This window comes from Notothenia rossii, assembly GCF_949606895.1.
Source record: "Notothenia rossii genome assembly, chromosome: 4".
Taxonomy (NCBI): Eukaryota; Metazoa; Chordata; class Actinopteri; order Perciformes; family Nototheniidae; genus Notothenia; species Notothenia rossii.
Window position 1 is genome coordinate 8,433,847 of NC_136902.1, and position 27,050 is coordinate 8,460,896.

Genomic DNA, 27,050 nt, shown 5'->3' on the forward strand with positions numbered 1-27,050 from the left:
TAATATGTAATCATCTTCAACTAGTATGGATAATCAGCAGGAGGATGTCAGTATAATATAAGAAGCAGGCTTTGTTCACAAACTGTTGTGCTAGCTGTTAAAGAAATCAATACACAGCTTTTTGTTAACGTAAGCATTTACTTTAATAATGTTATATCTTTTTACTTATCATATAGTAGTCATCTATTTAAAAGGTGGTAAGGTAAAATGCCAATTTAAGACCCTGAATTATTTTAATGATCAGATAATTCACATTTATTAGACCGCAGTAAACAACATTACTGAGCTTCACTGAATTTTAATAACTTCAATATTTGGTTTTCTCTTCCCCAATATCAGTGCTTAAATCAGGGTTGGATAAGAAAATGTTCTTGAAATGCAGATCAGAGACATACAAGTACCTCCATTTACCGAGGGGATTGTACACAACCTGTTTAACTTACATTTACATAAGTATAAGATGTTGTGGAAATGCCATTAAAATAAACAACGCTCATACATTCTGCCCCGGATTGAATTGAATGCTCCTAAAATTACATTTTAAGCAAATGTGTGGTATCAGTATGATTTAGAAGACGTTAGGCGAATATAAGATGTCATCTTCGAAGAATTAAGAACAGAAACTTTGCATTAGATCAAACCCATCTGAGTTTTTTTTATTATCTCGATCAGTTTACAAAACAACCAAAGTAGAGTTCATAAAGTACTGCATTGAGCTGAATGATGTACAGATATTTATTACACACATTCTTACACGTAAAAATGATAAAAATTAGTTGTTATATGTCCGACAGAAAGCTTTCTACAACAGAATTGCACGAGGCAGAAACACACATGACACTCGGACGTAAAAATGTTCTCCTGATCTCCTGATTAGCTGCATGCAAATGGCTCCGTCCAACCTGATCACCTCGCCGTTGATCATCGGATTCTCCGCCAGGGACATCACCGGGAGGGGATGTGGAAAACAGACCTGGAAGAAAAAAAAGAGAACAAGTTTTATAATCCAAGAAAATGTCAGTTTAAAATCAGTGATCTTTGTGATGAGATCAAATGAAGACATTTTTGAATTAAAACGTAAGTAAACATATTCAAAAAGCTCTTTATTTTTCTCATACTCATACATGGGCAGCACCTCTTTTCACCCTCTGTCTGAAACCGGAGCCCAGTCTGCTCTGATTGGTTAGCTGGCCGGCTCTGTTGTGATTGGTCAACTGCTTAGAGATGTCCCGCCCCTTATCCTATCAAGAACAATGTGTTGAAGCGCTAGCCAATAGAAGTGTGAGTGTTACATGTCACTATGTTCCTGAAGTAAACAAAGGAGTTCAAAGGAGGGCTTTCAGGCAGGGGGGGAGTGTGGGAAAGAAACTCCCTCTGGAGGGAACTTTGGGATTTTAGTCTTTGCAGACCATTTACATGCACAGAAACCTATATAACACACAACAGGAAAGGGAAATCCCTAAAGCATAATAGGACCTCTTTAACGATACTGAATCAGCAGCAATACATGACTTCTAACCAAACCTTCATTTTTCACTAACCAGATGCTAGGTGATGACTCTGATGCCCATGGGGGCCAGATCTCGTGCGATGGGGAGGGTCATTCCAACGATGCCGCCTTTAGAAGCTGAATATGCTGCTTGGCCGACCTGGAGAGAAGAGGGAGAGCAAAATAAAGTGGAGAATCGGAGCGAACACTAAGTCATTTATCTTATGTGTGTGTTGATGATGCAGCCTCGGTGTCCATCGGCGTCAGGCTCGTTCTTCCCCATCTCCCCCACCGCCAGACGGATCACATTAAAGGTTCCTCCAATGTTCACCTGCAGGGAACACAAAGAGAAGTCTAGTGAAGGACGAAGTATTCAGATATTAGTCAAGTGATATTATTTATAACACTTTGAGATGTCCCACTACTAGTAAATTCCTGCATTCAAAACCACAAGACCAACACACACAATACAGACCATAATAACTTTCTGCTGTAATACCACTGCTTACCTGCAATATACACTTCAGTTCTTACAATTTCATAATGTTTCCGGCTCTTTGAATAGTTGATTATGTTCACTCATTCATAACAAAAAGAACTGCACTATGTATTTTTTTACCATGGTGTATTTATTTGTTTTATTTAATAATGTGGTGGCTTTTTTATTTATCAAATGTGGATAAAGAATCAAACCATCCAGCTTTCTTTGACGAAGATAATGAAAGGAGCATTCTGGCAGTAATGGATTATAATCTTAAAAAAGGTGATCATATAGAAAATAAGCCTTGTTGTCAGCTTTGTGATTTATTTCCAGCCTAAAATTATTTGTAAATAAATAAACAATAGGATATTTCACTTAACTCACGAAGAAACATTTGTCCTTCAATTTTTCAAAAGACCAAATCTGTAAAATACAGGTTTCTCTGGAGAGAAGGGTAGAATAGAGTATTATGTACAATATGTCTCCACTACATGTAGTGTAGTAGAGGTATAAAGTTACATAAAGCTTGAATGTGCTTTAGTAAATGTAGGGAGACCAGGGACAGTTGTAACACGGGACAGTTGTAACGCCTTCAATATCTAGGCGAACACGTTTTCACGGTGTGTCATGATTGTACGAAGAAGAGAATAAACGTGATTGTGGACAATGGACATCAGTTTGATGCGTAAAGTTCTTTCAAGACCAGAGTAGTTACAGGTAGGTCTACACATAATTCAGGTAGAATAGGCTATCTATACAGATGGAAGTGACTTGTACACCTGCCACAACTGTGAATCAGATTAATTCCATCTGGAGTTCTGTTTTAAGTTCTGTTGTTTGTTGGAGGATGTGTGAAACCCCATTCAAATCTTGTTGCCTTACAATTTGACAGATTTCCCTCTTTTTTTTGTCATGTAGAGTGAAAAAAGGTAACCGTTATTAACATGTTACAACTATCCCTGTACACTAGGATGGTTGTAACGATTGTGTTATTGGGGAAAACCCAAAAAGTGTTACAACTGTCCCTGGTCTCCCCTACGAATCGGGCGACCGTCAGGGGAGTTCTCAAAAGACCCACACACGAATGCACAGCGATCCATGCACAGAAAGTGGGTTGTGTTTGCAGGTGCAGCGGTTTTAAACAGAAAACGAATGTGTGTGGATCAAAAATGTATATGTAAAATATTTTTCTGTATTTGGATTTTATTCACATGTATATGAAACTGAAAACATTTGTGTGTGCATTGAAAAACACAAGTGTGGAACCGGAAATACAACTGTGAATCCTTTTGTGAGCATGTGTGTATTATGAGACTGTTCTGAGACCATAGCATTCAAAGTATCTCAAATTGGCTCTTTATAAACAACAATATAATTAAATGATCATTACACCAAATATTCTATGATAACACTTTGAAATGTGCTTTTATGCATAGTAATTATTTTATACATTTGTTATACATGATACATTTGTGCTTTTAGTAACATTTTGAATTCAGTACATTCAATGGAGTATTTTTAGACCATAGTGTTTCTGCGTTGGGGAGGAGAGTAGAGCTGTGTTGTGTTTGGAGGAGGGACTTCATCATTTAAAGAAGTAACAAGTTCCTGGTTAGCCAGTAAAGAAAGAGAGAGTCAGTGGTAAACCATCAGAGTCTCAGCATGGAAGTCTGTCACACTTTGATCTGTTTCTTCCTCCTCTTCTGTGAGTATATCACTTTATTTCCATGTTAGTCATTTTTTTTTTTTTTTTTTTCTGTTATTCTCGAATTAATGCAAGGCTTCAGCAGTATGAATAATTCAAAGATTCCAAAATTAGGGTTTTTAGTAGCTTTGCAACCAATGACATATGCTTCACTTCCTCAAACAAACACATCATCATTAAACTCAGTTATCATCTGCTTACTGAATGAATAAAATTGAGTCATTATGACAGTTTTTTTAAAATAATGTATAGGATTGTTTTCATTTTCTTGATACATTTATTAATCTTTTGATTTGTATTCTTACTATATATATACATGCTGCAAATGTTGTGTGGCCCAGGCCCCCTTTGTCCTTTTTGTTTGTTTCCTGTCCTCCAGCGCCCTTGTTCATTTGCGGGTTGGCCATGTGAGTACGGTTGTGTCACAATAAATGAACACCGTTAAATGCTGCGTGTTTGCTGTGTTTTATTTTGTGTTGCGGGTCTCCCCAACGAGTCTCTACCACTAGTAGAGGGCGGGTCGTAACACACGCCCTGGTGGATAGAAATTCAGAGGCTACTGACACTGGGGGGTTAGTTAGTCTGTCGACGGTAGCAAACCAGACACGTGCGTTGTTTTTATTTTTGGCAATGATATCAGAGAAGAAAGACTGTCGGGGAAATTTAAATTCCAAATTATAAAGGTCAAGTCTCTCTTTTTAGATTTCAAAGTGCACGTGGAGATTTGTTTTTCGCCACCTGCATTAAGCTTTTCGACACTCTTTTCTCTGTTCTCAAGGTCATGGCCTTTCTCCATGGAGATATTTTCCTCCCAGTAACTTCCTTTACCTTAGTTGGAGCAATGGCATCTATAACATTTTTTATTTTTGAATTAAAATGATCTACTAGCTCATTTATTGAGATGTTAGCAGGGGCAAGTGTGGAAGAAAAATTCTGAGTAAACATTTCCCTAGTATTTTCAGTTAAATATTGCTTTGTGGTTACCTCTTTTTGAACATTTTTGTGAACAGAAATAGAGCTCTCAAAGAAAACACAGGAATGATCAGAGAGTGCAACATCAGTCACCACAACCTCAGATATTCAGACCCTTTGAGATAATGAAGTCCAGAGTGTGCCCCTTATTGTGCGTGGGCTCCGTCACATGCTGTGTCAGTCCATAGCTATCAAGAACACAAAACAGTTCTTTAGCCCCTCTGTCCTGGGGGTTGTCAACCAAAATCACCAACAATGACTAGACGGTCAAAGTCAATACACACTATAGACAGCAGTTCAGTAAAGTCATCAAAAAAGCTAGCACAGTATTTGGGTGGTCTATAGACATTTAGGAACAGAGCTCGAGAGGAGCATTTCAGCTGAAGGGCCACATATTCAAACGAAGCAAAGTTCCCATAAGAGGTCTTCCTGCATTGAATGGAATCATTGAACAAAATAGCAACTCCACTACCTTTCTTTTGCATTATTTCCTGACTCATAAAACTAAGGTTGGGAGGGGTTGATTCGATAAGAACAGCTGCACTGTTATTTTGTTCAATCCATGTTCCCGTTAAAAACATAAAATCGAGATTGTGCTCAGTGATAAAATCATTGATTAAAAACGTTTTACCTGCCAAAGACCTGACATTTAATAAAGCTAGTTTAAGTTTGTTAAATACACTATCAGTCATGGAGTCACTTCTAAATGTGATAAACTCACACAAACTTTTGAGTGCTTCCTGTTTCCAGTGGCGACTGGTCACAGCCCCACCTAGTGTCCGCAGAAAGTATTAAAAATAATGATTACAAAAAAATGCTAATATAAAATATATTTTAAGATCATGTTTAATCATCTGATTCATATGTACATTGCTGTTTTAATCTGTGTTCTTCTAATTAGTGTCTACAGTGTGTGTGCCTATTGAGCCGTTTAGAGCCATGTGGGACAAAACCCGATCATGCCCTCCCTCTCACTGTGAACGGTGACTGTAAAAATTACACTGTGCATGCTCAGAGTATTGTCCTATTTAATGTGTGTGGCAAAAAAATAATGACCATAGGGGCAGTGAGCTGCCATCCCCACCATACGTCATCTCACATCATTCAGAGCTGATTGGCTGTAAGTACGTGTGCCGCGAAAAGTGTGGTGTGTGAAGAGGAGGAGAGAGACGCATCCCAAAACCAGGAAGTAAGCTGCGCATGGGTTCCCTCCACAAATAGCAATGACATTTCTCCATAGGATTTTAGAAAATAGCTCAAAATAAGATCTGTGGGAAACGTACCTGTTAGATAAATGCACGTTTTGTTCAGCCGGATAATATCCACATGTCTACCCTACTTTTATCATTTTCGAATCATAAATCTATCGATTAGATTTATGATAGACTTTTGAAACTACAAGAAGATAAGGAGGACTTTTACAAACAAGTAATAGAGATTTTTGTCCAGATAGCCAAATGGACTTCATCTTCAAGTCAAGGTAAGACCGCAATTTTAGTGAAAATGGGATCTTACTAAGAGAGAACAATTCAATATTTAAATGATAAAATTACATTTTTTGGGTATCCTTTTGTTGAACTGTGTGTTTGAAATTAATCGAAGTATCAGACAAAAAAAGCTTTTGAAAATAATATTATATTTTGATTTAGGTCAAAATATAATGTGTAAACCTGAAGAGTCAGTGCCAGTGCCTCACCAGCCATGAACCTCACTGCAGAAGCTTATATATAGACATCTAAGTTTTCTTTGCCCCACCACTTTTGTACATATACAGGACTGTCTCAGAAAATTAGAATATTGTGATAAAGTTCTTTATTTTCTGTAATGCAATTAAAAAAACAAAAATGTCATACATTCTGGATTCATTACAAATCAACTGAAATATTGCAAGCCTTTTATTATTTTAATATTGCTGATTATGGCATACAGCTTAAGAAAACTCAAAAATCCTATCTCAAAAAATTAGAATAGTTCCTCAGACCAAGTAAAAAAAAAAGATTTATAACAGCAAAACACAATCAAACATTTGAAAATGTCCATTAATGCACTCAGTAGGCCTACTTGGTTGGGAATCCTTTTGCACGGATTACTGCATCAATGCGGCGTGGCATGGAGGCAATCAGCCTGTGGCATTGCTGAGGTGTTATGGATGCCCAGGATGCTTCAATAGCGGCCTTTAGCTCATTAGCATTGTTGGGTCTGGTGTCTTTCAGCTTCTTCTTCACAATACCCCACATATTCTCTATGGGGTTCAGGTCAGGGGAATTTGCAGGCCAATCGAGGACAGTAATGCCATGGTCAGTACACCAGTTACTGGTGGTTTTGGCACTGTGGGCAGGTGCCAGATCATGCTGGAAAATGAATTCCTCATCTCCATAGAGCTTTTCAGCAGACGGAAGCATGTAGTGCTCTAAAATCTCTTGGTACACAGCTGCATTTACTCTGGGCTTGATGAAACACAGTGGACCAACACCAGCAGCTGACATGGCTCCCCAAACCATCGCTGACTGTGGGAACTTCACACTGGATTTCAAGCAACTTGGATTTTGCTCCTCTCCAGCCTTTCTCCAGACTCTGGCGCCTTGACTTCCAAATGAAATACAACACTTGCTTTCGTCTGAAAAGAGGACTTTGGACCACTGTGCAACTGTCCAGTGCTTCTTTTCCTTAGCCCAAGTCAGACGCCTCTTCCGTTGTCTTGAGTTCAGAAGTGGCTTGACCATGGGAATACGGCTATTGTAGCCCATTTCCCGGACACGTCTGTGAACAGTGACTTTTGATACCTGGACTCCAGCTTCAGTCCACTGTCTTTGAAGCTCCCCCAAATTCTGGAAGCGACTCTTCTTCACAATGCTGTTAAGGCTGCGGTCATCTCTCTTGGTTGTGCAGCGTTTCCTGCCACATTTCCCCCTTCCAACAGACTTTTTGTGGATGTGCTTTGAAACTGTACTCTGTGAACAGCTTGCTCTTTGAGAAATTTCTTTTTGTGTCTTACCCTCCTGATGGAGGGTGTCAATGACGGTCCTCTGGACAGCAGTCAGATCAGCAGTCTTCCCCATACTTGTGATTTAGTTTACTGAACCAAGCTGAGTGTTTTTCAAGGCTCAGGAAACCCTTGCAGGTGTTTCGAGTTAATTAGACGATTCAAGTGATTCGTTGAACACCCTACTAGTATACTTTTTCATGATATTCTAATATTTAGAGATAGGATATTTGAGTTTTCTTAAGCTGTATGCCATAATCAGCAATATTAAAATAATAAAAGGCTTGCAATATTTCAGTTGATTTGTAATGAATCCAGAATGTATGACATTTTTGTTTTTTTAATTGCATTACAGAAAATAAAGAACTTTATCACAATATTCAAATTTTCTGAGACAGTCCTGTAGAAACACCACTGCCTGTTTCTAAGCTGATTCACCGCTCTTAATCTATTACCTATCAACACAGATGTTAGCAAAGCTACTAGCAGGCAAGGCCCCGGCATGTCCTGGAAAGAGTTGATAGTGCCATACGCCCTTGAGCCTGGACCCAGCATATATCAGTCAGTGTTTGCGTTTTTTACACACACATTCTTATCAGGCTTCGGAGACAGCAGTCTTGAAGGGGGGAGAGGATGTTTTGGTCCGGATGATTGTGGTAGGCATGGTGACGGGGGTGTTGGTGCGCGTCCAGGGGAAGGAGGTGGTTGACGTAGGCACGGTGACGAAGACGGGGGAGGTGGTGCGCGTCTCTGCTTCTTTGATTTTGATGGGCGTCGTTGAGGAGCGGGGGTAAAGGACATGCTGCCAACCCTGCGCATCGCCTTAGCTTGCTCTTTGAACTCCAGGAAGGAATCAGTGCCAACCCTCTGTATCTCCTTCATGTGTTCAGCGATCTCCAGGAGGGTGGGCGAGGGTGAACGGAGAGTAGAGAGAGCTGTGGGGTGAAGGAAGAGTATCCTCAGAGGTGACAGGGGGGGTGAAGGGCGGTGGAGACTTCTCCATTCTATAATCAAGACATTCCTCAGGCGGGTGCAGTGATAGATTTTCCTCTTGTTGCTTGTCCTTAGCAGAGGAAAAAGATTGATGACTTAGGAAGTTGAATACGTTAGAGATAAACAATTTCACTCCTGACTTGTTCAGGCAAACTCCATTTGCCTTAAAAAGATGTCTGCGGTCCCAGAAAAAGTTAAAGTTGTCAATCAAATGGACAGAATGGTCAGTACAGGCAGATGAAAGCCAGGTGTTCAGTGCAAACAATCTGATGAATGTCTCCACTCCTCTTCTGACTGGCGGTAGAGGGCCACTGATGAACACCTCTGCATTTAGAGAGCTGACAGTTTCCAACAGACATTTAAAGTCTTCTTTCAGCACTTCTGAATTGTTTCATAACATCATTTGTTCCAATATGCAGTACCACATTCTTCACAGTCGGATGTTCAGCCCCAATATGCAGGATCTTCTCAGCCAAGTCAGAGACCACATCCTTGGGAAAACAGAGTACTTTGGTGTTGTTCTTACTACACAGACTTTTTACATCTCTTACAGCAGAGTCACCCACAATCAGAGTTTCAGGCCCAGCCGTTAGCTTTCCCTCTAGCCTTTTACTTTTGGAGTAGCTATTGGTCCTTACCCTGCTGTGTGAGGAGGACAGGTTATCCAGGTCATCAGAAAGAGATCTCTGGTTCTGGGTCAGTGGAGCGTATCTGTTCTGTATTGGCACACTTGGTGGTTTAGGAGGATTGTTTGTAATTCTCCCTTTAGCAGCTGTCCACGGCTGTTTCCTAGTATGAACAGGGGTTGAAGAGGCGCTCTTCCTGGGTGATAACAATGCAGGCCAGCCGGTCGAATCACAGATTTAAGAGCGCTGGGCTCTGCCTGTAATTCGTCCTCCCAAATCCCATGGAAATGATTTACTCTTAGGCTTTGCACCCAGAGTTCGAGGGAGGACTACCACTTGTAGATTTGTTACCTGTAGATTTATTACCCGGTGCAGCCCTCCTGTTCCTTGGAATCCTTGTAGCTGCTAACTAGCTTTGAGTTAGCATGCCTTTGTCCATTCTTTCGCTACACTGGTAAAGTGGTGTCATTCTAACCTAGTCCATTCACTTCCACGTTAACTTCCAACCGTTACATTTTCATTTCCAACATGGCCATCTTCTGTAGAAGTTTGTGAAAGTCATCTGTAGAGAACGGAGGCATTTTGCTGCTAACTAGCTTAAGCTAAATAGCATGCCGTACCAGGCTTTAGCTGTTGCTAGGCAACGCTACAGTAAGACTGAGGTCGTCGTAAAAATATTGAAATATGGCTGAAACCATCCATCTATTTACGAAGAATAACTATCCCAGTGATAAGTTAATGTCCAGGAGCCGCTGCTCGAAGTTTTCAGAAAAAGAAAAATAGAAAAACGGCATTAAAAAAGTAAGCAGAGGCAAGAGCAAGCAGAAATGCGTCTGCACTGTAAGAAGGCTGGGAGGAGTGAATGCTTGCATAGTATGGTTAAGAGGTAGTACCCATAGATTCCAGTAGAGGGCGGAGTCTGTGTAAGATATAACTAAATCACACAGGTCTGAAGGGATTTATTTGGAGTGCAGTCCAGTGACAGCTGATGGACTGCAATAAAGGGCGTCGTTGAGAAGCTGGAGTGAACGAGGACATCCCTGTGTCGCTCTCTCTTTCGCCCCCTGTCTGCACCGGTTAAAATAGAAGATCCCTTAATAATGTGTTGATGAGAGGTACGGGTCCGTATAGGTCTGCCTGTTGGTGACCTATGAACTACAACATTAAGATGCTCCTACGTGTATTCATGAGACATAAAAACAGAATCATATATTCTATAATAAAACAACACAATGAAAGGAGCTATTATGCATAATGATTACTGAAACTTAGAGGACAATTCATTTCATTCAATGGAGTATTTTTAGACCAAAGTGTTTCTGCGTTGGGGAGGAGAGTAGAGCTGTGTTGTGTTTGGAGGAGGGACTTCATCATTTAAAGAAGTAACAAGTTTCCTGTAAAGAAAGACAGTCAGTGATAAACCATCAGAGTCTCAGCATGAACATTTCTCGCACTTTGATCTGCTTCTTCTTCCTCTTCTGTGAGTACTTCTCTTTATTTTCATGTCAGTAATTGAATAATTCTCCTTTAAAGTATTTATTGAGTTAATGCAAGGCTCCAGCAGTAAGAGATGTTCAAATATTTCAAAGTTAGGCTTTTTAGTAGCTTCAAAAGTATGTTTCACTTCCTCAAACAAACTGTACATCCTCATTAAACTCAGTTATTATCTGCTGAGTAAAACTAAGTTACAATGACTGGTTATTTTTTTCAAATAATGTACATGCTTGTTTTCATAATGATCTAATCTGCAAAATATTTTCTTGATTCATTTATTAATCTTTTGATTTGTACTCTTGCTATATATACATGCCGCTAATGTTAATTTTTACTTTTGATTATATTTGTATCTGATTATATATTTTTTTTTAAATCTTTACTTTGGGATAAATAAAGTGTATATCTATCTAATTGTTTTGTCGAAGTGGTGTGGACATAAAAAAAACAAGATGATGTACTCTTACTGTAGGATTTGCATTAATGTAACGCTTAAAATAAGAGATAGAGACTTCATGTAGTCTTTGTGTCTAAAGAAGTGTTTTGATCAAACTGCAGCATCTAACAGGAAGTACTGACAACTACTAATGATGGCTCATCTTTTGTTCAGCTCTGCAGGATGGAAACACCGGTCCCGCCAGTGCCCAACTCTCTGTCTATTCAGTAACTGAAGGAGAAGATGTCAGAGTTCAATGCTCCTTTCCTTCGTATAGAACCAGGAAGTTCTTCTGTAAGGAACCATGTGATCAAGAAGACATTCTCATTGAAACAACTGATGCCGCAGCTCAGACAGGCAGATACAGCATTGATCTGAAAGACTTTTTTGTGACCATCTCTCTGCTGACCAAGTCTGACTCAGGATGCTACAGGTGTGGTGTGGATGCATCTACTTCATATGAGAATATTGAAATCGTTGTTGTGGATGGTGAGTTTCTACTAAAAACTGAATGTTTTCTTCCGTGTCTAAATAGTTGTACCCTTTCACATACTTTTTTTTTCAATTTCAATGCTTTATTGTCATGTGCACATTGGCTACAGTGTAGATGTGGCAAAGAAAAACTCAAGTGCAACATGAATATTTACCTCATCTTAATCCTACATGTCTTCTGAAAGTAACGGATAAACCAAAACTCACATACGTACAAAAGTGTATTGGAATATTATTGTAAAGAACACACTTTGTTGTTTCAAGTGATATTTTAGTGATGAAGAATTTGATACCAGGGTCAGGAGCATATTGGTCTGTTGTGTGTTTTCCATTGCTGAATGAAGTAGAGTCTATGAGACAGCTCTCTGTTCTGTTGAAAAGTAAGACAATAAGTAATAGATTGAGAACAATAGACAATATTAAAAACAACTGAACTGGTCGTTGGCTGCGGTCGGGGCTTTAAAGGAATCAATAACCCCCAAATTAGAATTTTTTGATTAATGAATAATAACTCATGTTTTGAGCACAGTATAAAATAATGATTTGCTAAATCTCCTTGAATAATATTTAGTTAAAACGCTGTTTCATTAAATCGTCACAACTCCTCCCTCAGTGACTGGATCAAGTTTGAAAAAACACAAAGTTATAAATAATGAAACTACGATTTGTAAAATACACATAGTAATTATTGATTGTTTGTTTTTTCAACAGCAAAACTTGTTGGTGATCCTTCTCCAGAAAAAACAATCGATGCTAGAACTGGAGGAAATATTGTAGTTGAATGCTCCTTTACTCACATTGAGACCACTATGTCCTTCTGCAAGGAAGAATGTGAAGGAGAAGACAATCTTGTTGAAACGACTAGTTACACATATTCTAAGAAAGGCAGATACAGCATCAGACATGTTAAAGGAGGATTTGTGTTTGTGAGCATCGAACAGCTGACCCAGTCTGACTCAGGATGGTACAGGTGTGGTCTGGGCAGAACTGACTCTAAAGATCCATACCAGAGGTTTAGGCTCAACGTCACTGATGGTGAGTTTCTGCTTGATAATGAAAATGTTTGTTCATGTCTCTGAAGACAGTTTTCTCTGACAGCTGCTGATGTTTTAGACTCATTTAAAAGAGTTCAGCTGACACACACAGACACTCAGGAGGATCTAATTTCTCTCATCAGGACTTCTTTGTGTCTGCTTGTTTTTGTTCACAGCTCTGACCACTTCTACACCTTCATCATCCGTCCCATCAGCCTCCTCAACAACAACAACAAAAAGTGAAAGTTCCACAACTACACCAGCCTCCTCTAAAACCACCAAGCACCCTGAAGAAACTAAAGGTACATCCACACACTGTGTTTACTAGATAAAGTTTCAACAACTTGTGAGACATAAAAGAACAATAGAATTTGGAGGTTCCCAGTGTTCAAAAGATTTACTTTATTTTGACAATATAAGGCAAGTACTTTTGAGCTGTTGTCTTCACCTAAAGATAACCTGTCCCCCCCTAAAAAACAAAATGGATTTTGGGTACTCTGAGTCTTAGATGTCATTGTTTACATGTAACTCTTCAAACAACGACAGGTGTGGTCCTGTATGTGCGTCTGACTCTGGTCTTCGTGGTCATCGTGTCATCACTGTCTGTGCTGGTATTCTGCAGGAAGAGGATTTGTAAAGCCAAAAGTGAGTAACCAGGCAACACACACACACACACACACACACACACACACACACACACACACACACACACACACACACACACACACACACACACACACACACACACACACACACACACACACACACACACATACACATACACATACACACACACACACACACACACACACACACACACACACACACACACACACACACACACACACTCACACAAAAAGATTCTGATTTCTCTTGATCTATATTAACTTTAAAAGCAGACGCACAATTCTAAAATAAATTTCTCACACAAAATGTCCATCCCCCATCACCAGATTGGGTGTACGGATATTCATTTACATCGTTAAAAATAACCCAACTGCTGCTCAGTCTAAAGGTTTGGTTATCACTGGTTCTTGTAGAGCGATAATCCTTCCGTTGTTGCAGAGGAAACAGGTGCTAGATTTATGCTTTGTAAGTTTCAACATCACTAACATAGAACATATAGTCTAGTATCTATGCAACTGCACAATAATACAATTCAAAAACAACAACCTACATTTAAATCTATATCACACCTGACTGCAAATCAGGCTGCCTACAAGTCTCAAGCCATTTATAAAAATAAGCTTTTCACGAACACATACAAATAGAGAGAGCTGCAGTGAGAGGATAGCTTCCTCTATTTTCGAGACTCAGTGAATCAGATAGGAGGCTTTTTAAAAATTCAATACGCACTTTAGAAACATGTAAAGCCATAGCTTTTTATTATTTTCATTGAAACGTTATTGTATATACTTATTCAATTGTCTTTAGTAATTGAAATTTGGCAGGGTGATTAATGATTAAATATACTGTATATTCTGTTGTTTACAAACTCAAAACACATCTATTTATCTTGTTTTACTCCGATTTGAACGGTTGGCCTAAATATTGGTTCAAATGGGGAATGTGTGATTTCATGTTTGAAAATCTGTTCTGAGTCTTTTTTTCAAAGTACTTTTGTGTTTTTCAGAATCTCATGTGGAACCACAATGTGTTTTGGCACCGCAGGTGAGTTTGAGGAAATCTAAGAATCATATTAATTCAGTTTTCTGTAAACCCACTAAGCGTACTGTGACGACACCTGCTTTGCTATCGCCTGTTGTGTGTGTGTGGCCCTTTAATGTTCTCCCTTTGTCTGTCAGTATTGATTGAGGACACCTGGCTGCTGGTACCGGGGGGTTAAAAGGCCTGAGGCAGACTCTCGATGTCTCTCTCCGCGGAGGACCTGTTTTGGGAGAGAAGCCTTTTCGTTTATGCTTTTGCCTTGCCTTTATGTTAGTTTTGTTTACGTTGAGTTGTGGTTAATAGATATCTTTTCATATATCTTGTCCTTTCCACGCTTTTGTTATGGCCAAGAGCCAGGTCATGGCCCAACATCTATGTGAGATCTCCTGGGGAAATCTCTTCAATTTACCCTTACGCCAAATAAACACAACCAAATTCAGCCAAAACCAATGATTACTACAACGTTGTCTTTACAGCTAGTTTACAAAATACACCAACAAAAGTTATACACTTTTAACTTAGGGATCACAAAACCTTCAATCGGTATGGGCTACATTTTTGCACCTGTTGCTGCTTCCTGATCATATTTACTGAGATGCCAGATTTGATTCATTTCGGACAATGTCTGCAGTAATATAATATGTGTAAATATGAATAAAATACCTAAACAAATCAAACTTTTTTTTTGTTTTGATGACGTAACTTCACAACCAAGTCCAGTTGCTTGTTTTGTTCTGTTGTTAAAGACATGTTTAATCAAGCAATGGTTTTTTCTCCAGGTTGAAGACGACCCGAGTCAACACGCGTACTCTGAGATCAAATTTGTCAGCGTTGGCTCGTCCGACAGCGGTTTCCACGGTGACGCTGGGTGTGTTATCTACTCTGTTCCTCGGGTGGAAGCTAGCTCTGATGAGCCCCCTCTGTACTCTACTGTTAACAACCCCCAATAACTCTCACAGTCTGGCAGAAGAAGCTGGTGTGAATTAAGCAGCCGCATAAATAATCGGAAAATAAGAGATGTTTGTGGGAATATGTACGATTATTTAACCATTTACTTATTTCAAACCTGCTCTGAATGACCTGCTCATGTGATGATCAGTCCAGCTCTGCTCTAGTTCACAAACGTGCCGCTTCAACAGTTTGCTTCAGGTCAAAGCTGGTTGCACTTATTGTACGTCCCTTTGGATAAAAGCCTCAGCTAAATGATCTGTAGTTTAATGTAAAAAGCTTTTTTATGGCTTCAATTTATTTATAAAGTTCATTTTATTACACTTGATATGGTATTAAAGTTATCTCTGTAAGATAGACTGTTCTAGTCAAGTTAGCAGATTAGCATAAGATATGAATTAGCTTTGACTATTAAATTGACTATTTTGGTTAAAGGCTTCATTTACAGAAATGTTTAATTATAGCAGAATATAAATAAATAGTTGTGAAATTCTAAAACTTAAACCAGGTAATGTGGTCAGTACGGGATACAAGAGGCCACTCCTCATACTGTTGCGTAATGTGCCAGACCTTTAACCTGTTTGTATTGTTTATATATATATATTTGGATTTGCACAATGTTTTTATCGAGCTTTATTTTTTATATTGCTTTTTATATTAGCACTCTTCCTGCTTTGTACTGCATCTGCTGCTCAACACACCTTCTACATATACAAATAAAAGTTATCTTAAACGAATTATTTCTGAAATGTGTTTGACAATAATTTAATCATTTTAATGTTGAAAGCAAAATATATTATTTGCTGCATTAAGTTACATAGTGTTAAAGTGAAACCATACGTGATACACATGCAGGTGTTAGAGGAGAGTCAAGCTGTTTATTGTATTTTAAGCAGGGACTCCATGGTTTAGAGAAGTGAAAACGTGTTGGTTTGCCAGTGAAGAAGAAAGAGACAGCGCTCAACCATCAGAGACTGGAACATGGACGTCTGTCACAGTTTGATCTTCTTCGTTCTCAGTGAGTACACTTTGTAGTTCTGTCATTTCTCTATAACGTCATCTTCCTTTCTGTATTTAATGTTAACTCCCCCAGCTGTGTGACCATCAGGTGTTTGTTTGTTTGTTTGTTTGTTTGTTTGTGTGGGTAAAGGTGTGACCAGCCATGAGTATGAGTCACATTATTTGTATTTAATATAAAAAACGTATGAGCATATTCCTAATGTATTTTTAATCAACAAGTTTTTTTTTACATTTTACCTTCATCCAAAGGTTTTTACAATATAATTGCAATCAACCATGAGGATACAAATTCAGCAACAATCCTGCAAACACATATGCTTTCAAATACATTTCTAATAGCCAGGTTAGTTTTTATAGTCTCACTTTGTAGTATTCGCATTGGTGCTGCTGAGACTTCACACAGGAGACTACCTAACACAATAAGCAAAAAGCGTTCTCTGAGAAACCTGCTAGAGGCTCCCAAAATAAATCTTCCTTCAGGAGTCTACTTCTCTCTGATTAATCAGTTCCACCTTTGAAGGAAAGGCCGCATCTCCCCCTCCCTATCAGCTACCCTTGTTGGCGTATTCCTTTGAGGGGGAGGGGGGCCCTGATGATTCAACAACACGCAAGGACACTGCTGTCTGGCACTCAGGTTCGCACTCTGATAGTTCCTTCACTGACATTGAAAGTTGTGTTCTGTTCCCAAAGGTTTAATGAAGGGGGACAGACACAGTAGCAAAGAATGACAGTTGTGTTTCAAATGTCTTATGTGAGTTGGTCTCGTGGGGCGAGACCAAAAGGGGGAATTGAAGTATTATTTGAATTATTTGAAGGATTAAAGTAACGTGTTATGGCAGGAAAGTTCAATCTGGTATATTCATTTTAATGTCACCTTATATAGAATGTGTGTTAAACTTGTGATTTCTGCATTGAGTGACTTCTGCCTAGCAGATACCAAGAAGAGGCCCCTAGGGTCTTTCTGTTAATTATCAATAGTCCTTGCAATTAACAGGGGAATTCCCAGATACATTTTCAGATATAAGGCAGTTAAAGTCTTGTAGAAGTAATGTTTATCTCCTACAGACCCCAAAAGAGGCCTTGAGACTTGGGTCACCCAGCAGTAAACGAGATAAACGTCCTTTTGAGCTTATCAATAAAATGTATTCATTCCTAGTAAGCTGACTTTGGGGTGAAGGGAAGTTCAGGGAAGCCATTAAGCCACAAGAACAATTAACTTATGTTGGTTGACTGATGCGGTGACTGTCATGGGACGATGGCGTTTGGATATTTACAAATATGGCTTTCACAGTCCCTGGAATATAGCATGACATGAATATTCTCCATGAGGGGACAAAGGCTGGGAACAATACAACCCTGCCGCTGTGAAGAAAAACCGGTGACTGTTGTGTGATAAGATACATGATAGGATGTGTGTGTTATAGATGTTTATGGGGAATGAGTATGTGTCCTGTCAAAGAGTCCTCTGTCATGACTCCAAATCATTGATTGAGGGATCTGCCTAAGGGCAGAGGGACAAACACACACACACACACACACACACACACACACACACACACACACACACACACACACACACACACACACACACACACACACACACACACACACACACTGTGAAGCAACAGATGGATTCAACAACTGCAGACTCACTACCTGGGGTCCCGCCCAGAAGTGAAACCGACCAATGGAACACTGCCAACTCACTGGCTAGCTCGCTCAGAAGTGAACTCGCCAATAACAAATAGCTAGGGAAGAGCAAGCGATAAAACTCCTCCCCACCTGTGTATAAATGTTGTGATCATTTTGAAGATCGGCGCTCTTGTTTTTGACTTGCCGTTCCTGAGACGTGTCTCACACGGTGGTAGAACCTGAGCCCGGAGTACTCTGCAGAGTGCTTCGTGATTAGGTGATTGGGTGATGTATTGTATGTTTTTGCCATTAAAGCAGATTACTGTTTAACCCTTATCCTGGTGCTTTGACTTTTCCTTCTTTTAAAACAAACTCATAGGGGAACGGCGCGAAGCAGAGATTCTGCCTCAACAACGTGTAACCATCTTATGGTTTGTTTGGTTGTAATGGAGAAAGGGGGTTTAAAATTAATTCAGCAAATTGAACTGCATTGACTTAAAAAATGTGATCAACTAATGTAAATACTTGTGTTTATTTTACGACAGGAAACTCAAATGTAACATCTGTAACAGCTTCTAGTTTGACTGAATGTATGAACAGTTCAACTCTCTGTTCCACTTAATATGTTTGTATACTTAACAGTCTACACACATTGACTGTTTATGGGTACATACTGTATGTAAGTGTGTTTATAAAGTTCGAAATAAAACTTTGCAGTGGCTGATGTATTTTAATATCATATTAACTTTCTATTTTACAGAAAGCGTTTTAATACGTAATGGAGCTGCTACTACGTTGTATGCCATTAAATAGGTTTATTGCGTCTTATATATTAAGTTAAAGGTCCCATGTCATGGCCATTTCTACTGATCATAATTCCATTGTTGAGGTTTACTACAATAGATTTATATTATGCAATTTTCCAAACTCACAGTGGTTTCTCATACAGCATCTCTGTATAGTATGTGTATTCATGAGCCCACTGTGCTTTATGTGTTACAATGGCGTTTGTTAGCAACCAGAAAATGACACCAGTAATGACAAACCGATGAGAATGCTGCGTGGGTGCCTGGGTGCCGTATTAGCGGAACATTGCGGGGCTCTCTGCTCCGCCCTTTGAGGCTTGAGGAGCGGACAGTGTGAGCTGTATTACTGGTGTAGTTTCCTGGTTGCTGCGTGGGGTCTGCGAGACATGGCGAAACTCAGCCTGAGCACACACACGTGAGAAAAGATACGGCTGAGTGAGTGTTTCTCCGCGATCCCAACTCGTCTATTACCAACGTTCAGGGAGCTCTATGTTCGACGCTAAAGGTCCCGCCACTGCGTTTGATAGTGACACCAAGGGATCCTGGTGTGTGAGGAGCTCCACGGATTGGTCGATTTGGATCATCGTTACGTCACTTGGTACCCGGAAGAATCTAAAAATCTCCAACGAGGCATTCTGGGGCAGCATAGACAGGTATTTTCTGTGTTAGAGTTTTACTCGCTACAGGGTGTACTTTGAGGGTTTGTGACTCTGCAGACCGTTTACATGCAGAAAAACCTTCATAACACACACGGGGACGGGTACTATCCAGAAAAACATGATATGGGACCTTTAAAGACAAAGTTAAAGATGATTTTCCAATAATGTTATAATAATAATAATAATAATAATAATAATAATGTCTTTTTTGAAACTTTTTTATGTGATAACAATATACACAGATCCAATGCCTGTTAGACTGTGATTTACCTGTGCACCTTGTTGTTTGACAATGTGTAAATGTAGTTCAGTATTTGCTGTAATTAGTTACAGGAGGCACAGACAGTGACTGTTGCTTTTCTTTTTAACAGCCCTGCAGGGTCCAAACACTGGTCTTGTCTCTGCAGAAGGACACCCCGTCTTTACAGGGACTGAAGGAGGACATATTTCAGTTCATTGCTCCTTTTTACTTCCAGGAAAAAGGAAGTTACTCTGCAAACCAGACTGTGAGGAACGCATTCTCATTGAAACGACTGGTGACAGGGCTACTCAAGGCAGATACAGCATTGAATATATCTATGGTTTTCTGTCGTATCGTGTTCGCGTTGGCATCACAAAGCTGACGAAGTCCGACTCAGGACGGTACATATGTGGTCTGGACAGAGGTTGGCATCTAAACTCACATGATCTGATAGAAATCATAGTAGAAGATGGTGAGTTTTTACTAAAACACAAAGTATGCTTAGGTTTTAGAGCTCCAAAAATACCAAATATATGTAATCTTACAACTGTTAACATTTATCACTTAAAAACAACAGGTCCCATTCTTAAAGGGCCCTGTTATTCTCATTGTCAGGTTCATATCAGTATGTAGTGTCTCTACTGGGACATGTCTCCATGCTTTAATGTTCAAAAAGCTCTTTATTGTTCTCATGCTGCCTGTGCTGCAGCACCTCTTTTCCCCCTCTGTCTGAAACCAGAGCCCAGTCTGCTCTGATTGGTTAGCTGGACGAATCTGTTGTGATTGGTCAATCGCTTAGAGATGGCCCGCCCCTTGGCCTATCACGTACAATGTGTTGGGGCGCTAGCCAATAGAAGTGCATAATGATGTCACTATGTTACAGGAAGTAAACAAAGGAGTCCAATGGAGACGTTTCAGGGAGGGGGAGGGAGTGTGTGTGGGAGAGAAACTCCCTCTGGAGGGCTCACAGGGATTTTATTCTTTGCAGACCATTTACATGCACACAAACCTATATAACACACTACAGGAAAGGGAAACCCCTAAATGCAAAACAGGGCCTTTTTAAAAAAAAAACACCTGATAAACTGAATCTGTTACATGGGTAAAGCTTTATTTTAATTTTAATTATAAGCATTATTTTTTCCGATTACAAATCAAGAGAAATCACTCTAAAATGCATCTTTACTAAAATACTGCCTCTATTTGTTCACATCCTTTCTTTGTGTCGTCGTTGAACTCAGCTCCAACCACTTCCAAACCAAAGTGGACTCTTCGACCTTTTTCCACTGAAGTTCAGTCAGCCTCCACACCCCCAACACCTCAGAGTCAAAGCTCCAGTTTAAGAAGTTTCACATCCTCATCCTCTTCCCCTGAAACCCCCACCCATCAGCAGCAGACGGAGGGAACAGCTGCACCAGCTTCAGGTACTTTTTAAAATGTTTGATAACACAGTTTTAGGGTTCCCTTGAATGTTCGTGAAACCATTTAGGCTTCACTATGAAACTGAAGAGAAACGAAGACTACTGAACGTTTTCCTACTGGATCACCGAGGCCAAATCGAGTTGAGTTAAGATGCCGATGCCCCCTTCCCAACGTCCTACTCCCATTACTAACCGCTGATTTGTTTAGGCCACACCAATCTTTTAGCTCTAATATTAACATTAGTCCAAAAATAATTACAACAAAATTCCAAAAAAAAGCTACACTTCAAGCACTGCATGCAAATTGATGATTCATCTGAATGTTACAGTAAAGTATGAATTGCTCATTTCAAAATTCAAAGATTTATCCACAGATGAGAGCAACGCAAACGGCACTTCTGAGCTTCAATATGAGTTAAATATATAAATGAGTATGTGAAATATAAGAGTTAAGATAAGATGGTACTTTATTTGATCGCAATTTGGGAAATAGTTTGTGTTTCAGCAGCATAAAAGACAAGGCATTTTACAATAAAACTACAAATAAACAAGAATAGAAAGAAAAGAAAAGCAGATGCAGTGGTTCTATTCAAGAGAAACTATGGAGCAGAGAGTTCTCTTCCAGCCAGAGGTGATTTATTTTACAGTGTTATTGCAGTGGGCAGGAACGTGTTCCTGTATCGGTCCTTGCGACAGCGGAGCTGCAGCTCTCTGTTGGAGAAGGAGCTCCGCTGACTGTCCAGCTGCAGGTGGAGAGGATGGGTGGGGCTGTTATCCATGATGGACAACAGCCTGTTCAGTGTCCTCCTCTCCACCACAGCTTCAAAGGGGTCCAGCTTGATGCCGATGACAGACCCAGCTTTCCTGATCAGGTTATTGATCCTGCCGGTGTCTTATGCTTCCCCCCCTGCAGACCGCAGCAAAGAAGAGTGCACTGGCCACAACAGACTGGTAGAAGATCTCCAGAATCTTACTGCTCACGCGGAAGGATCTCAGCTTCCTCAGAAAATAGATTCTTTGAGTTCAATAATAATGGTTTGATTATAAAATAATAACTTACAGTTCTTATTTGTGCTTTTTGTTGCATTTGTGGATAAAAACCACAGAACGTCAAACATTTAGGATATATACTGTATAAATACGGACAACTTACTAAAAATCTTTTAGTGATTTGTGTTTCACTTCTGTTAGAGAAATTAAATTACAACATCCAATACGAATGTTTATATGAAACAAGCTCAAATAAGATAGTGAAATCAATCCATCAATTATTATTATTATAACTTAATTAAAATCTAATACCTGGAAAAACAAATACAGGACCGAAAAAAATACATTGAAAACCATAATAAAAATAGACGGATGAATTCATTTAAATAAACATGTGGAAACTAAATCACACAGGTCTGAAGGGATTAATTTGGAGTGCATTCCAGTGACAGCTGATGGTCTGTGAACACGCCAGCAATAAAGGGCGTCGTTGAGAAGCTGGGGTGAACGAGGACATCCCTGTGTCGCTCTCTCTCTATTGCCCGCTGTCTGCGCCGGTTAAAGTGCACCCATCACGCTATTTTTAGGCAATAGCATAGGTCTCAGATATATAAAAATATATTAAAAACATGTCTATGAAGTGTTTTGATCAAAATTCCAAACAGATCACCCATTCTAGCCATGCCTCATACTGTATCCCTTTATTTCACTTCCTGTTTCAAAAGTACTGATTTTGGGTATAAAGCTTTAAAAAAAAAAAAAGGGAGGGGGCTGAGCTCATGCGGGAGAGTCTACCGGCAGATGCTGCTGTGATGAAACGCCATATCTGAAGTTACCTACTGTAACTCCAGCTTCTATGGGCGTAGCCCTCTAAGGCTATCGCTATTGGGGTAATCCCCTGCGTACCCGCGCAGCACTGAAAACACTTGTAGTCCACGCCCACCTGCGAGGTGGGCCCCACCTTCGGACTCCTTTCCGGTATAAATAGGACTCTTTTCAGCTATTCGTAGAGCCAGTGAGGGCCAGCACTTAGAGGGCTACGCCAATACTCATAGAAGCTGGAGTTACAGTAGGTAACTGCAGTTCTATTTCGTATAGGCTTTGCCCTCTAAGGCTATCGCTATTGGGTTAAGGGCGAAGCACAGGGCCGTGGGAAGTAGGGGTGCTGAGGGTGCTGCAGCACCCCCTGGTGGAGGACATAATTAAGTAAAGAGGCACACCTTTATAATTATTAGGATAAATAAAAACAGGTTTGAAATCATTCCAATGTATACTATAGGACAGTAAATCAAAAATATTGTTTAAAACTGGAGAGATTTAAAAATATGCATAAATAAATAAATGTTGACTGTTAAAATAAGATATAAATGAACCTCAAAAATAAAATAAGTTAGCCTACATTTATTTTGTATTGGTTATGCTAGGTTATTGGTTATGTTCATATGATTCGATTAATAAAATGTAAACCGATCTTTTTCATATGGGTGTTTAGAATTGTACCTAGATCAGTCTCTAGTAAGAATTGGACGCTCAAAGTGAACCAGATTGAAGCATTTTACTTTAAAATGTTCAACAAAATCTTCCCGGGGGGGCACCCCGGACCCCCCTAGAGCAGGGGTGGGGAACCTTTTTCCTCTCAAGGGCCATTTCAATTTCTTCAACATCCTCCGAGGGCCGTTCAAATTATTGACCTCTGCTTAAAAATGCTCAAATTCATTCATTTGGCCTTTCTTTCATGCTGTGCAAAGAAAAAGCAACCTCTTAATCCAGATATCTTACCATGACTCGCGCATAGACACACAAGATGTGTGCAAATGTATTTAGTTTCGGGGGGGTCTGGGGGCAAGATTTCTTTTTTTTAAATGTTGAAGTTAAAAGCATCAATCTGGTGCACTTTGAGAGCAACATGAGGAGATCTATGGATACATCTCTCAACACCATATGAAACAGAACTGTAAGCAGATTTATTTTTCTTTATGGATATTTTACAAATCACTCCCCTTTCAAACTGTATTCTTGTTTATTAATAACAACTTTTTGTTTCTGTCATATAGTATTTTATACCTGTTTACTTTATTCTCTTATTTTTTTTATAACTATAATGATCATATAAAGATGTGCCTTTACCTCACTGGTTGTAGAAAAAGCTTCTTATATTCATTAGCATAGCTAGCTAACCAGATGCTAATAACAACAACGTTATTGACTGTATGATCAGTATGACAGATGAACATATCGACACTGGGCTTTCAACTAAAGACACAGCCACGCAAAAACTGCGGCATGTGTACGGCTCCTTATGGGTACTGCAATTTCTGAAGAGCCGGGGCGACGTTCTGCTGCTCTCCGGCATACCGGCACCCCGTTCAGACGACACATATACCACGTGATGACAGGTTAGGCTCGTGTTGTGTTCATGGACCCTGACCTTGGCAAGGAAAAACAGGCACTCGCTTGTTTAATTTGTTTGCGGTCTAGATTTCTTACACATTTTTCTTTTTTGCGTGTGTTTATAAATTACCTCGAGGGCCGTACCAAATGGTCTCACGGGCCGTATACGGCCCGGGGGCCGGATGTTCCCCACCCCTGCCCTAGAGGATGTGAAGTCCACCCCCCAATTAAAACATGTTATAATACTAAATATATTCGAAGCCTCTTTATATAAGCTGTCATGGCAATGTGGTCCTGAAGACACACAGAGGTGCTTTTGAGTACTTTGCCTAGTGTTTAAATGCATGTGGACAAGTTTTAGTCAATCACAATGGTGCAAGTTTTAGTGTATCTTCTCATATATTTTGCAGGTTCCATGCAATATTTGAACTGGTTAAGTGAAGAGCAGAAGCCACTTTTCAAAATTGTACACAATCCTTTTCCCATACCATTGCTGTCAACACCTATCCATGCTGAACGTTGCTACGATATTATTGATTGGGGTGTGGCCAAAAGTGCAATATGCTTAAAAATGTAACTGACAGAGAACAGTGCTTTTTTCCTTGGAATTTATTTTATTTCAAGATTTTTAATTACGTCGCTAAACTCCTTGAAAAGGTCCTCTTCCTTTTCTCCAAGGTACACGACAAGGCAGCGGATGGCTATAGTTCTCTGCGTACTTCAATTGTATTGTGCTATTTTTGAAAAAGGAAAAAAAGAGAAATGACCTAAATCAATATATTCTGAATGGGTGACTGACAACAACTTGCCTTTCAATGATAACTCTAAATAACGATCCTACCTCAAGAAGCATGTCCTTGATCTGCTTCACCGAGATTCATTTTTAATAAAAAGCGATATCACAATAGTAACCAAAGTATTTTTACTCTCACAGTAGCCTCTGCTACTTTGTACCCTCTCACATAACTATTCACAGTTCAAAGGCTGCTAATTTTGGTCAAACAGCAATTAGCCTATACAGTGCAACTACAAAGCTATCTACTGTATTTGAATGACAAAAGATAAAACTCACATTAAAATGTCCTTTGTATATTTATATTTGTCTTAACTGTCGGGACTTGTCCAGGCATGTTAAGTGGGAGTGTAGGCCTACTTGAAATCCTTAACTCAAGGTGTAGAACAATTAAGTTATCAAGCCAATTGCATTACTTACTACAACTTGAATTTTGTTTTAAGTCAATTAACGCAGAAATCAGAGTTCAAATTACAAACAATATTAAGTTGATGTAATTACCAACATTATTACGTCAACTCAGCTTATAAATTAATGTGTGCAACTTAAAATGTTTATCTAAATCAATTAACTCACATTTTTATCTTGCAACCATGCATTTAATTAAGTGGTGGTGAAAGGTCGACTGAATTCATTTTTAGAGTGCAATAACTGTCAGTGTAAAACAGACCTGTGTTTGTGCTCCAACAACCACAGGTGTGGTCCTGTATGTGCGTCTGACTCTGGTCGTCCTGGTCATCGTGTCATCACTGTCTGTGCTGGTATTCTGCAGGAAGAGGACTTGTAAAGCCAAAAGTGAGGAACCAGGTAACACACAGGAACTTAACATTTCTCACAGAAAAGTTTTAACTGCCTGATCTTTCTCCACATATAAAACAACCTTTGAAACAGACACAACAATCAGAGTTAAAATACTCGCAAATAATATAACAGATGTTCCTGAAAACGACAAACAACGACATACAGGAATGAATATGAGAAAAACAGTAGTGATGGCAGTTTGACACTGAAGTGGAGAAGTTGTGAACAAAAAGACAAAGAGAAATATAAAAACCCTTAAATTGTTTAAGGAATAGATAGCCCAGTGGATAGAGCCAGCGGCCAGGATGCGGTGATATCCTCCACGCAGGTGGTTCAAAGCCCGGAAGAGTAAAACTTGTAATCATTGCTTTTCAACTTTAATAACTGATAAAAGGCCCTCTCCGCCCAAAAAAATGTCCAGCACTCTCCAGTCTCTTCTCAATAACCCAATACACACAATTATCAATCTTTAATTGCAAATAGAACATTATATTCTGTCTTAGTGTGTGTGTGCATCAAATATTTTTCAAGGCAAAGATACGTTAAACCCACTGCAGCCTTGCACTTCGCCAGGAGAGGTCGCTGTAACTGAAGCTTCGAGAAATGAACATATTTCCGACACAATTGTCCAAGTGGTTCGATGCTTCATTCAAAGCTTCATTTTGCCATCACTACTAAACAGAAAACCAACAAAGTGCAGGTGTTCAGAAGATGGCAGAGAAGGACACACGATCAAAACAGGAAGGAAAACACACACAAGGACAGGAAGCACAAACAGACATGACAAGGGAAGAAAACCTTTCATAATAAAACAGGAAACCGATAAACAAAACTGGGATAATGAGAGTTTGATGAGGGATGAATCTGTGTTTGTCTCCATTTGACTGATCAAGATGTTTTTCCAGTGGCAGTTTGGAGAAGTAGTTATTTAATTTAATCTGGCTTCGTATGATTAAAAGCAACACGATAATCGAG

General features: G+C 39.5%; 2 protein-coding genes and 1 long non-coding RNA gene across 4 annotated transcripts in view; 2 read left to right on the forward strand and 1 right to left on the reverse strand.

Moving 5' to 3' along the window:
- LOC307036210 (polymeric immunoglobulin receptor-like) overlaps nt 1-27,050 on the forward strand; it is a 120,031-nt gene that overhangs the window by 35,737 nt on the left and 57,244 nt on the right. The gene's annotated exons all lie outside the window — the stretch shown is intronic.
- On the reverse strand, nt 862-10,239 carry LOC307036228. Its single transcript, XR_013807298.1, has 3 exons — nt 8,086-10,239; nt 1,542-1,820; nt 862-973 (listed from the first exon to the last, which is right to left on the reverse strand). It is a non-coding gene; the product is annotated as an uncharacterized lncRNA (long non-coding RNA).
- Nucleotides 10,305-16,058, forward strand: LOC307036212 (polymeric immunoglobulin receptor-like). 2 transcript variants are annotated; one of them, XM_079676303.1, is made up of 7 exons: nt 10,305-10,729; nt 11,354-11,668; nt 12,383-12,706; nt 12,882-13,007; nt 13,252-13,350; nt 14,339-14,376; nt 15,153-16,058. In XM_079676303.1, exons 1-7 carry the CDS (start codon nt 10,687-10,689, stop codon nt 15,321-15,323), a joined length of 1,116 nt encoding a protein of 371 aa, XP_079532429.1. In that variant the 5' UTR covers nt 10,305-10,686; the 3' UTR covers nt 15,324-16,058. The 2 variants fall into 2 exon arrangements, with proteins under 2 accessions (XP_079532429.1, XP_079532430.1); XM_079676304.1 differs by having other exon boundaries at nt 10,307-10,729; nt 14,511-15,293.